This window comes from Nicotiana tomentosiformis, chromosome 2, assembly GCF_000390325.3.
Source record: "Nicotiana tomentosiformis chromosome 2, ASM39032v3, whole genome shotgun sequence".
NCBI lineage: Eukaryota > Viridiplantae > Streptophyta > Magnoliopsida > Solanales > Solanaceae > Nicotiana > Nicotiana tomentosiformis.
Window position 1 is genome coordinate 153,379,680 of NC_090813.1, and position 11,425 is coordinate 153,391,104.

Below are 11,425 nucleotides of genomic sequence, written 5' to 3' on the forward strand. Positions count from 1 at the left end.
AGGTGTTCCTTTATATGTGTCCACACCGGTAGGTGATTCTATTATTATGGATCGGGTTTACTAGTCTTGTGTAGTGACTATCTATGGTTGTGAGACCAGCGCGAATCTTCTATTGCTTGATATGACTGACTTTGAGGTCATCCTGGGCATGGATTGGTTATCTCCATACCATGTCATTCTTGATTTCCATGCAAGACTATTACCTTGGCGATGCTATAGTTGCCAAGATTGGAGTAGAGGGGTTCATCTATCAGTATATCTTGTCGGGTCATCTCTTTCTTGAAGGCTCGACATATGGTCGAGAAGGGTTGTTTGGCCTATCTGTCTTATGTTTGGGATACTGATATGAAGACTCCCATGATTGATGCAGTGCTCGTGGTACGGGAGTTCTCTGATGTATTTCCTTCTGATCTACCAAGCATGCAACTAGATCGTGATAGCGATTTCAATATTGATCTGGTGCTAGGCACCCAACCTCTCTCTATTCCACCGTGCCGCACGACTTCAAAGGGGTTGAAGGAACATCTTGAGGAGTTGCTCGAGAAGGGGCACATCAGGCCGAGTGTGTCGCCTTGGGGTGTACCAATATTGTTTGTGAGGAAGAAGGATGGAAGTATGCGGATGTGCATTGATCACCTCCAGTTGAACAAATCCACTATCAAGAACAAATACCCGTTGACGTGCATTGATTATTTGTTTGATCAGTTACAGGGTGATAAAGTATTCTCTAAGATCGATTTGAGATCTAGGTATCATCAGCTGAAGAGATTCATGCTTCATATGTCTCGAAGACTGCTTTTTGGACTAGATATGGGCACTATAAGTTTCTAGTGATGTCCTTCGTCTTGACTATCGCCCTGGCGGCATTTATGGATTTGATGAATCGGGTGTTCAGGCCATATCTTGAATCATTTGTCATTGTCTTCATTGATGACATATTAATCTATTCACGTATTATGGAGGAGCATAAGTAGCATTTGAGGATTGTACTTCATACCTTGCAGGAACAAAAATTATATGCTAAGTTCTCTCCAAGTGCGAGTTCTTGTTAGATTTTGTGGCATTCTTGGGGCATGTTGTATCAAGTGAGGGTATTAAGTTAGATCCCAAGAAGATCGAGACAGTTCAGAGTTGGCCTCGTCCTACCACAACAACTGAGATCAGGAGTTTCTCAGGGCTAGCAGGTTATTATCAATGGTTTCTGGAGAGTTTCTCATCCATTACAGCTCCTTTGACTAGATTGACCCACAAGGGTGCTCCATTCAGATAGTCTGATGATTGCGAGGCGATCTTTCAGAAGCTCAAGACCGCATTGACTACAACACTAGTGTTACTGTTTCCCTCCGGTCCAGGGATGTATACTATGTATTGCAATGCCTCACGTATTGGTTTGGGTTGTGTATTGATGCAGGAGGGGTGAGTTATTGCATATGATTCACGACAGTTGAAGCCCCATGAGAAGAATTACTCTGTACATGATTTGGAGTTTGTCGCGATAGTTCATGCTCTCAAGATCTGTAGGCATTATCTTTATGATGTTATGTGAGGTCTATACTGATCACTGCAGTTTGCAGCATTTGTTTAAGCAGAGGGATGTTAATCTGAGGCAGCACAGATAGCTTGAGTTACTGAAGGATTATGATATTACTATCCTCTATCATGCGGGCAAGGCAAATGTGGTTGCAGATGCTTTGAGTAGAAAGGCCGAGAGTATGGGTAGTTTGGCATCCATTTCAGCATATGAGAGGCCTTTGGCTATGGACATTAAGTCCTTATCTAACAGACTTGTGAGGTTGGATATTTTAGAGCCTAGTCGAGTTCTTGTATATGTTATGGCGCTTCTTTATTTGAGAGGATCATGGCTCGTCGGTATGATGATCCGCACTTGCTGGTTCTTAGAGAAACAATGCTATGGGTTGGTGCCAAAGAGGTTACTACTGGTGATGACGGTGTTCTGTGACTCCAGGGTCGTCTATGTGTTCGTAATGTTGATGGAGGGAGATGATTTTAGAGGAGACACACAGTTCGCGGTATTCTATTCATCCAGGTGCTACGAAGATGTATCGTGACCTGAGGTAGTATTACTGGTGGCGACAAATGAAGAAGTACATAGTTGAGTATGTGGCTAGATGTCTAAATTGCCAGCAGGTTATTAGCACCAGAAGCCAGGTGGCCTACTTCAGTATATGGTTATTAGCATCACTATGGACTTCTAGTTGGGGTTCTGTGGATGTTGAGGAAATTTGATGTCATTTGGGTCATTTTTGACAAACTGACAAAGTACGCATACTTTATTCCGATAATGAATACGTACTCTTTAGAGAGGTAGGCCCAGTTTTATATTCAGGAGATTGTTCGGTTGCATGGCGTGCCTATCTCCATCATTTCAGATAGAGGCTCTCGGTTCACTTCACATTTCTAGAGAGCAGTACAGAGTGATTTGGGTACCCGGGTAGAGCTCATCACAGCCTTACATCAGCAGACCAATGGGCAGTCAGAGCGGACAATTTAGATTCTGGAGGATATGCACAGATCATGTGTGATTGATTTCGGAGGGAAGTGGACCGATTATTATGTCACGACGCAAACCGATTGGCCATGACGAGTGCCCGAGTACTACCTCTCAAACACCCCTAAGCATGAGTCTAAGATATAAACATGAATTAAGGGTAGGTCATGAATAATATCTATCAATAAACTACTAAATTACGTGAATAACATAAGTGAGGAAAACTTGTCCAAAGGACATATATAATTATACATGCGGAATACGGTAGGGCGAGCCGACAAGGCTGCTATAGACAACTATATATCCAATACTAGAAGCCGACAAGGCCACATACTATCCAACTATACATGACTGTCTACAGACCTCAAATAGAGTGTACAACTGTATAAAGGATGGGACTGGGCCCCGTCGTACCTATATCTACATACAAAAATAGCGTACCAAAATCAATAACAGCTCTGAATCATGTGGAGCACACCAACTCTTGCTGATCAAGGATCTTAAGAAGGGGGACCGTCAGCTTGTCTACCTGTACCTGCGGGCATGAAACGCAGGCCCCAGGAAATAGGGACGTCAGTACGAATAATGTACCGAGTATGTAAGGTATGAAAATCAGTACCTAGAAGACATAAAAGAAGTATGAGTAAAGGGATCCACCGGTAAGTCTAAATAACTGTGAATCCTGAAATATTTATAATGTTATGCACGTGCGTATATATGTCGTATCATGCAAAGGTATATGCACACATAACGTCATCAAGCCTCTGTGGGTGTCCCATCATATCATCTCGGCCTCAGTGGGCGAATTCATCAACGTATACCAACTAATCAGATAGTGGAGGGTATATAACTCTGTAACCTTTTCCCATATCCCATATACATATAATATACGCATATATAATACCATTTGGTCATGGGTTAATATACATGTGTAAATGAATGCAATGCATAATGAAGTAAGTCAATAAGATCTCTCGGATAAACTTTATCAACTTACGTATTTTTGTAAGATCCATGAACAGATAATATAATAATAGAACGCATGAGGAATCAAGAAAATATGCACTCCTAGTACTTCTATGAATAGAGCCATTTATGAAAGATGTGCGTTTACTCGTTTCGTTTGTATCATATGGATCATGCCAAAAGGAAAGAAGGGATAGCCTTAACATACCTGAGCCGATTCTCTTAACAATCCCTCTAACCCACGTCTTTTGCGATAAAACACGTAACTGCGGATCGAAGTAAGGAAATATCTGTATGATATTCTTGAGAAAGGTTATACCGTACTCCCTTGGAATTGCAAGTTACGTTGCTATTACATTAAGTAGTTTCGTATGCATTCCTTTGTAGCTTTCATCCGTTACTTTGCAGATATATGTATCTCCCTTTAATGAATTAGGGAGGTCTCTTATCATAGTGGGTTGTGGACCCCACTTTATATGGATTACTTTGCCAAAATCCCCTAAATATGCCACCTAGCCACATAATCCCAAGAGTCATTATTTGGTCTTAGCAAACATAACCACCTTGCTGCCACGTTAGGGTGAAGATTCCACCAAAAGTTTATCCACAAATTTCTAATTGATTTGTTAACTTCCCACTCAAATTAATAATTAACCCATTACCAACATAATTAGGTAATATTTTAATTTACTTAAAATAATAATAAATTTTAACATACTTTATATACCTTACTATCATGGTCATGTGGTACCTTGTATGGCACTAGTCCATAAATACGGGGTATTATAGCTTGGACCGTATTTTATCCCAAATTGACAACCTTCAACGAAACTCATTTTCTTTGATTTGTTTACCCTCTAACCTTCACGTCATTACTTATCACCTGTTATAAATATCATAAGTACTTATAACCTAAAATAAAATAATTTCATTCCCGAGCCTACGTCGATTAATTTAAGACAAAACTTTAACATACGAAAATGCGAAATGTAACATCCTTCCCTCCTTAGAAACATTCGTCCTCGAATGTTTAACTCCTCGGGATATATATAAACTTTGGCAGAGTCGCCTTTGTCACAGTACTACTACCAACCCTTCTTGTAGAAAACTCAATAACTCAATGACACATAGGGCCACAATCATCAATAACGACAACGACCTCACACGACCAATGACAATAACTAACACAAGAATCCGTACACGCACCTTAAGGCTGTGATGTCTCAGTCGGATCCTCCTCTGGAAGAGGAAACAAGTGAGGATACCTAGACTTCATATCTTTTTCATCTTCCCAAGTCATTTCTTCCACATTATTGTTTCTCCAAAGTACTTTCATCGAAATTACGTCTTTAGCCCTCAGTCTCTGAACCTGTCTATCTAGTATAGCAATGGGAGTTTTCTCATATGATAGCTGCTCTGTGACCTGAACATCGTCAACTGACACGACTCTGGAAGGATCTCCGATACATTTACAGAAAGATTGGATGTACAAACTCCAAGTCAGAAGGCAAGTCTAACTCATATGCTACCTGGCCTACCTTGCGTATGATCTTATATGGTCCAATGTACCGAGGGCTAAGTTTTTCTTTCTTACCGAACCTCATAACGCCTTTCATCGGTGATACCTTTATGAATTCCTAGTCGTCAACTTGAAACTCTAAGTATCGTCGTCGATTATCCGCAAAAGACTTCTGACGGCTTTGAGTTGCTAACAACCTTTCCTGTATAAGCTTAATCTTCTTGGTTGCCTGTTGTACCAACTCTGGTCCTACTAACTTATTTTCCCCATCATCGAACCATCCTATAGGGATCCTACACTTCCGTCCATAAAGAGCTTCGTATTGAGCCATCTGAATACTGGAATGATAACTATTATTATACGTGAACTCAATAAGCGGTAGATGATCATCCCAGCTACCCTTTAATTCAGTCTATCACACAAGCCCGTAACATATCCTTAAGTGTCTGAATAGTACGCTTAGCCTGTCCGTCCGTCAGGGGATAAAATGTTGTACTAAGACTTACCTGAGTCCCCAATCCTTTTTGGAAGGACCTCCAGAAATTAATTGTAAACTGAGCACCTCTATCCGAGATAATAGATATAGGGACACCATAAAATCGTACTATCTCCTTAATGTAAAGCCTTGCATAATCCTCTACGGAATATGTAGTCCTAACAGGCAGAAAATGGGCTGATTTTGTAAGCCTATCAACAATCACCCATATAGAATCGAACTTACGCTGGGTACGAGGTAAGCCTATGACGAAATCCATATTAATTACTTCCCACTTCCATTTCGGAATCTCTATAGCCTGCAATAATCCACCGGGTTTTTGATGCTCAATCTTAACTTGCTAACAGTTAGGGTACAGTGCAACAAACTCCGCTACATCCCTTTTCATTCTGTCCCACCAATATATTTCCCTAATATCATGATACATCTTTGTTGCTCCTGGATAAACAGAATAATGAGAATGGTGAGCTTCTCCCATAACCTGCCGGCACAGCCCGGCAACATTGGGGACACATAATCGTCCTCGATATCTGAGGACTCCATCTCCTGTAATCTCAAATGGTGTCTTCTCCTTTTGAGGGGATGTATCTCTGTAATGAGCTAACACAGGATCCTCGTACTGGCATTCCTTCACTTCAGTTACTAAAGAGGATGTTGCCGTGTCCTGATTAGTAACTCCGGTATCACCTGAGTCCAGTAATTGAACTCCAAGACTAGCTAGCTTATGAATCTCATGGGCTATCCCACTCTTCTCTGGCTTTAAATATGACAGGCTACCCATAGATCTACGGCTGAGGGCGTCGGCTACTACATTTGCCTTCCCTAGATGGTATAAAATATCAACGTCATAGTCTTTCGGTAGTGCCAACCATCTCCTCTGACATAAATACAATTCCTTTTGCTTGAAGATACACTGGAGGCTCTTATGATCCGTATTGATATCAACATGAATACCATACAAATAGTGCCTCCACATCTTTAGTGCATGAATCACCGCGACTAACTCTAAATCCTGGGTTGGGTAATTCTTATCGTGCTTTATCAGTTGTGTAGAAGCATAAGCGACAACCTTACCATGATTCAACCCAATCCAACGCACAAAGTGTCACAATAGATAGCATAACCATCGGTTCCCTCTGGGACTGTCAGAACCGGTGCTGAAGTTAATCTGTCCTTCAATGCCTGGAAACTCCGCACACAAGCATCGGTACACTAAAATTTAGCTCCCTTCTGGGTCTACTTTTTCAATGGTGCTGACAAAGAAGAAAATCCCTCTACAAACTCCTGTAATAACTTGCCAAACCCAGGAAGCTACGAACCTCCGTCGGTGATGTTAGTCTAGGCCAAGTCTTCACTGCCTCAATCTTCTATGTATCAACCCGCATACCCTCACCTGAAATAATATGCCCAAGGAAAACTACAGAATTCAACAAGAATTCACATTTAGAGAGTTTTGCATACAACCTCTTTTTTTGTAGAACTCTAAGCACCATACGCAAATAGTCTGCATGCTCAGCCTCTGAACAAGAATAAACCAATATGTCATCGATAAATACAATCATGAACAGATCTAGGAAGGGTCTGAACGCATAGTTCATCAAGTCTATGAATACTTCTGGGGCATTGGTCAAATCGAAAGACATAACACGAAAGTCAAAGTGCCTATATCTGGTCCTGAATGCTTTCTTCGGAATATCTTTCTCCTTAACCCTTACCTGATGGTACCCGGACCTCAAGTCTATCTTCGAGAAACACTTGGCACCTTGCAACTGATCAAATAAATCATCAATCCTCGGGAGTGGATACTTATTCTTGATCGTCACCTTATTCAATTGTCTATAATCAATACACTTCCACAAGGAACCATCTTTCTTCCTCACAAATAACACAGGTTCTCCCCATGGTGATGTACTAGGTCTGATAAAGCCTTTTTCGAGCAAGACCCTTAGTTGTTCCTTCAACTCTCTCAGGTCTGCAGGTGCCATTCTATAAGGAGGAATTGATATTGACTAAGTATCTGGTAATATATCAATAGCAAACTCAATTTCTCGCTCTAGCAGAAGACCCGGAAGCTCATCGGAAAAAATATCGGGAAACTCATTAACCACAGGGATAGACTGAACGACTGATGACTCTACTTTCACATCATGTACCCGAACTAAGTGATAAATATATCCCTTTCTGATCACCTTTCTTGCCTTGAGATAGGAAATTAACCTACCTCTCGGTGATGCCGTATTGCCTTTCCACTCCAAAACAGGCTCCCCAAGGAACTGTAATTGAACCATCTTTGATCTACAATCAACGTTAGCATAACAAGAAGCCAACAAATCCATAACCATTATAACATCACATTCTACCATATATAACTCAATTAGGTCTGCTACTGTAGAACTACTATGAACTACTACTATACAATCTCTATATACCCGCCTAGCTATCACTGGATCCCCAACAGGGGTGGACACCTCAAAAGGTTTAACCAACTCAGGTTTTATCCCAAATGTACTAGCAACCAATGGAGTGACATACGATAAGGTGGAACATAGATCAATCAGTACATATACATCATATGAGGAGACTGATAATATACCCGTAACAACATTAGGTGACAGCTCCTGATCCTGTCGACCTGCTAATGCATAAATGAGGTTCTGAGGATCGCTCAAGCTAGATGCTCCACCGATTGGTGCTTGTGAACCTTTCCTAGGGGGCGTACTAATGATGACGAACTAGCTATAGATCCCACTGGCAGAACTATACCTGCACCACTTCTAATCGGAAAATCTCTCATAACGTGGCCTGGATAACCACAAGTATAACAAACACCCAACCCCATAAGGCACTGCCCGGCATGCTGCTTACCATACTAAGCACACCGTGGCAAGGGCGGCCTCATATGACTTGACTTACCCCTATACTAAGAACTTGAGGCCCTAGAATTCTAACTAGGCCCTGGATATGTGGAACGATCAAATCTCCTACCGGCAAATTGAGGTGGTGCGCTAGCCAACGTTTGGGCTGGATACCTAGGGTATTGTTGTCTCTGACCACCTCGAAACTCACCAGAAGGACCCAAAGATCTCGCTCTTTTACTCCGGCCCCTATCATGCTCATGATCGACCCTCTACTTTTGCTTACGCTCCTCTACACCCTGAGCGTATGCCTGAATATGAGAAATATCCATGTCTGGCTGAAGTGAGACCGACTTATAGTCATTAAGCAGGTGCGGCTCCAACCCCATCATGAACGGGTGAACCCGATCCTCCATATTAGATACAATAATAGTAGCATACCTAGCCAACGAATCAAACTTAAGATTGTACTCCCAAACAGTCATATTACCTTGCCGAAGGGTCAAGAACCTATAAACTCTTGCCTGTCTAAGCTCGGGTGGCAGATAATGACGAAGAAAAGCCTCTTTAAACTCCTGCCATACTGCTGGAGGGGAATCCTCACCTCTAGACAACTCCCAAGACTCGTACCAATTAACTACAACGAAGTCTATAGGAAGCTAGCTCAAGTGACTCAGTCGCAGTGGACTTCATTACCCTCAAAGTTGTCTGCATCCTATCAATAAATACCTACAAGGTACTCGTTTGGATCTGCCCAGTGAATACCGGAGGGTCCAAATTAATGAAATCACGAACCCTCGTACTGATGGCCCTATCTGCATGACCAATACCTATTTCCTGATGCCGAGATTGTACGGTTACTAATTGAGTTAACAGTTGAATAGCATCTCTCATCTCCTGATCTGGTGCACCTGGCCGAGGAGCTAAGTGTATAGGGGCAAGCGCTGGAGCTAGTGCCCCTCAGATCTCCTCTGGAGAGGGCGGGGTATGTGAAGTCTGAGATGGAATCTCACTATGAGACTCTCTTCGAGCCTTGGTTGTCACACCCCAAAACGAGGAGCGCGACCGGTGCTCAACCGAGTGAACCCGGCCGAACAAGCCTGTTAGATTTTCTTCTACTCAAACTCATTCATGAATAAAGAGAATATATGTTTTTGTTATTCAAACAATAAAGTGATCATGTCTTCAATACCAATTTCTTACCACTAGTTACTTCATTTTAAGGTCTCAATTTTACATGCATTTTTCATAATCTGAATTTGAAATAGTAATTAAAACACAACATAACGAGTTTGACTTCCCCAGCACCAATATACAACCCACACTTTATCTACGGAGCCTCTATAGATAATGAAGAGTACAATGATAATGCCGGCAACAAGGCCCCGACTATACCTCAAACGGAATACACAAAGAACAAAAGATACATGACCCTGGAATGAAGTGGGGCTCACCAAATCAGCTAGAAAGATGGTGTACTGCTATCATTGATCAATATCTCCTACTGTGGAACCACCTGCATCCATTTAAAAATACAGCGCCCCCGGCAAAAGGGACGTTAGTACCGTTGAATAGTACTAGTATGAAAACCAAACACTAATTTAAGAATTCAAAAATACAATATGAATATGATGAATCAGGGCGGTAATAGAATAATATAGATAACCGTTTAAACCAGAGCAAGCTTATTAACAGCTATCAATAACACTTATATGGTTTAAGATGGAATCCTCTATAACCATCTTTACACAAAGCGGTCTGCCGCCTCACCTAATGTATGCAGGTGCAGGTGTAAGCACAATACCACAACTCTACTCGAGCGGCCCTGCCGCCTCACCCCAATATATGCGGGTGGAGGTATAACCACAGTACCAAGAACCTACATAGAGTAGCTATGCCGCCTCACTCCAATGTATGCGGGTGGAAATGCATCAACAATACCAATACCTACACAAAGCGGCTATGCCGCCACACCCCAATATATATATATATATGGGTGGTGGCGCCACAACAATACCAAAACTATACACAAAGTGGTCGTACCGCCTCACCGCAATGTATGCTGGTGGAGGTGCAATCCCATAATACCATAATCCATACACAACTTTGCTTAATAACTTCCACATAAATCACAACTTGAAATTATAACATGTACATACACAATCCATATTTTTGTAACACATCCTCAATTTATAATGCAATATGATAAGAGCATTTGAAACACGAATTGAACATATATCTTTATCACAAAACTTATCGGAATACTCGATTTGTCATCAACATCTTGGAACTTACAAGGATAATGGGGATTCCAATTCTCAAAGAAGAGTTTAGCCAACATACCTCAATTAAGCTTCCTTAAACTCTAAAATATTCTGGAATTCTTAGCAACTTTAATCTATTTTAGAAATATAACAAATTGAACCAAAATTAGGAAGATGATCATGGTTCTAGCTCATTTGAGCGTTTTGTCAAACACTATGTGTGCATAAGGTTTCAAGGTCTTTTCATGGAGGATTCCATCATCCCACAACCCAATCTTTACTCAACAATCTTCCTACACCCTTTGATAACACATGCATGTAAAATAAATAACTCTCATGCCCAAAAGTTTTCTTGCTAATTACCCATTTCTAGACAAAATTCGAAATTGAGGGTTATGGTGTAGAATCTTACCTCTAGGATGAAGACCTAGTGAGTTTCCCTTCTTAATCTTCCAAAATTTGAGCAAGAATTGAATAATAATTATTGGGGAACACCTTCTCACTCTAGGACACTCTCTCTCACTCTAAAATGCCAGATTTTAGCTCAAAAATGGCCTAAAGCATGTATTTAACGAAGTAGGGTCGGGTTTTAAAAACCCAAAAATAGAGCTCCGAAACAAGGTCTGCGATCGCATAATCGACATGCGGACCGCATAGCCGCATATTTTGGCCTCCAAAACTGGGCGTGACTAACCTGGTCTGCGGTCATTATGCGGCCCACAGACCTGTTCTGCAGTCGCATAATGCACCACAGAATAGGTCTGCGGTGGTATAATGCACCGCAAACCTGGTCTCCTAAACTCCCCTTTCCTGACT

The 11,425-nt window shown here is 41.5% G+C and overlaps 1 protein-coding gene across 1 annotated transcript; it reads right to left on the reverse strand.

Annotated features, from left to right (window-relative positions):
* Positions 1–4,682: 4,682 nt before the first annotated feature.
* On the reverse strand, positions 4,683–5,325 carry LOC138905885 (uncharacterized). The gene is made up of 2 exons (XM_070194398.1): positions 5,192–5,325; positions 4,683–4,923 (listed from the first exon to the last, which is right to left on the reverse strand). The coding sequence occupies exons 1-2, from the start codon at positions 5,323–5,325 to the stop codon at positions 4,683–4,685; spliced, it is 375 nt and encodes a 124-aa protein (XP_070050499.1).
* Positions 5,326–11,425: the final 6,100 nt, after the last annotated feature.

Coding starts and splice junctions, on each gene's coding strand:
- LOC138905885 (XM_070194398.1), bottom strand. CDS start 5,325: ATGGCTCAATACGAAGCTCTTTATGGACGGAAGTGTAGGATCCCTATA. Junction 4,924..5,191: donor ATTAAGCTTATACAGGAAAG/GTTGTTAGCAAC, acceptor AGATCCTTCCAG/AGTCGTGTCAGTTGACGATG.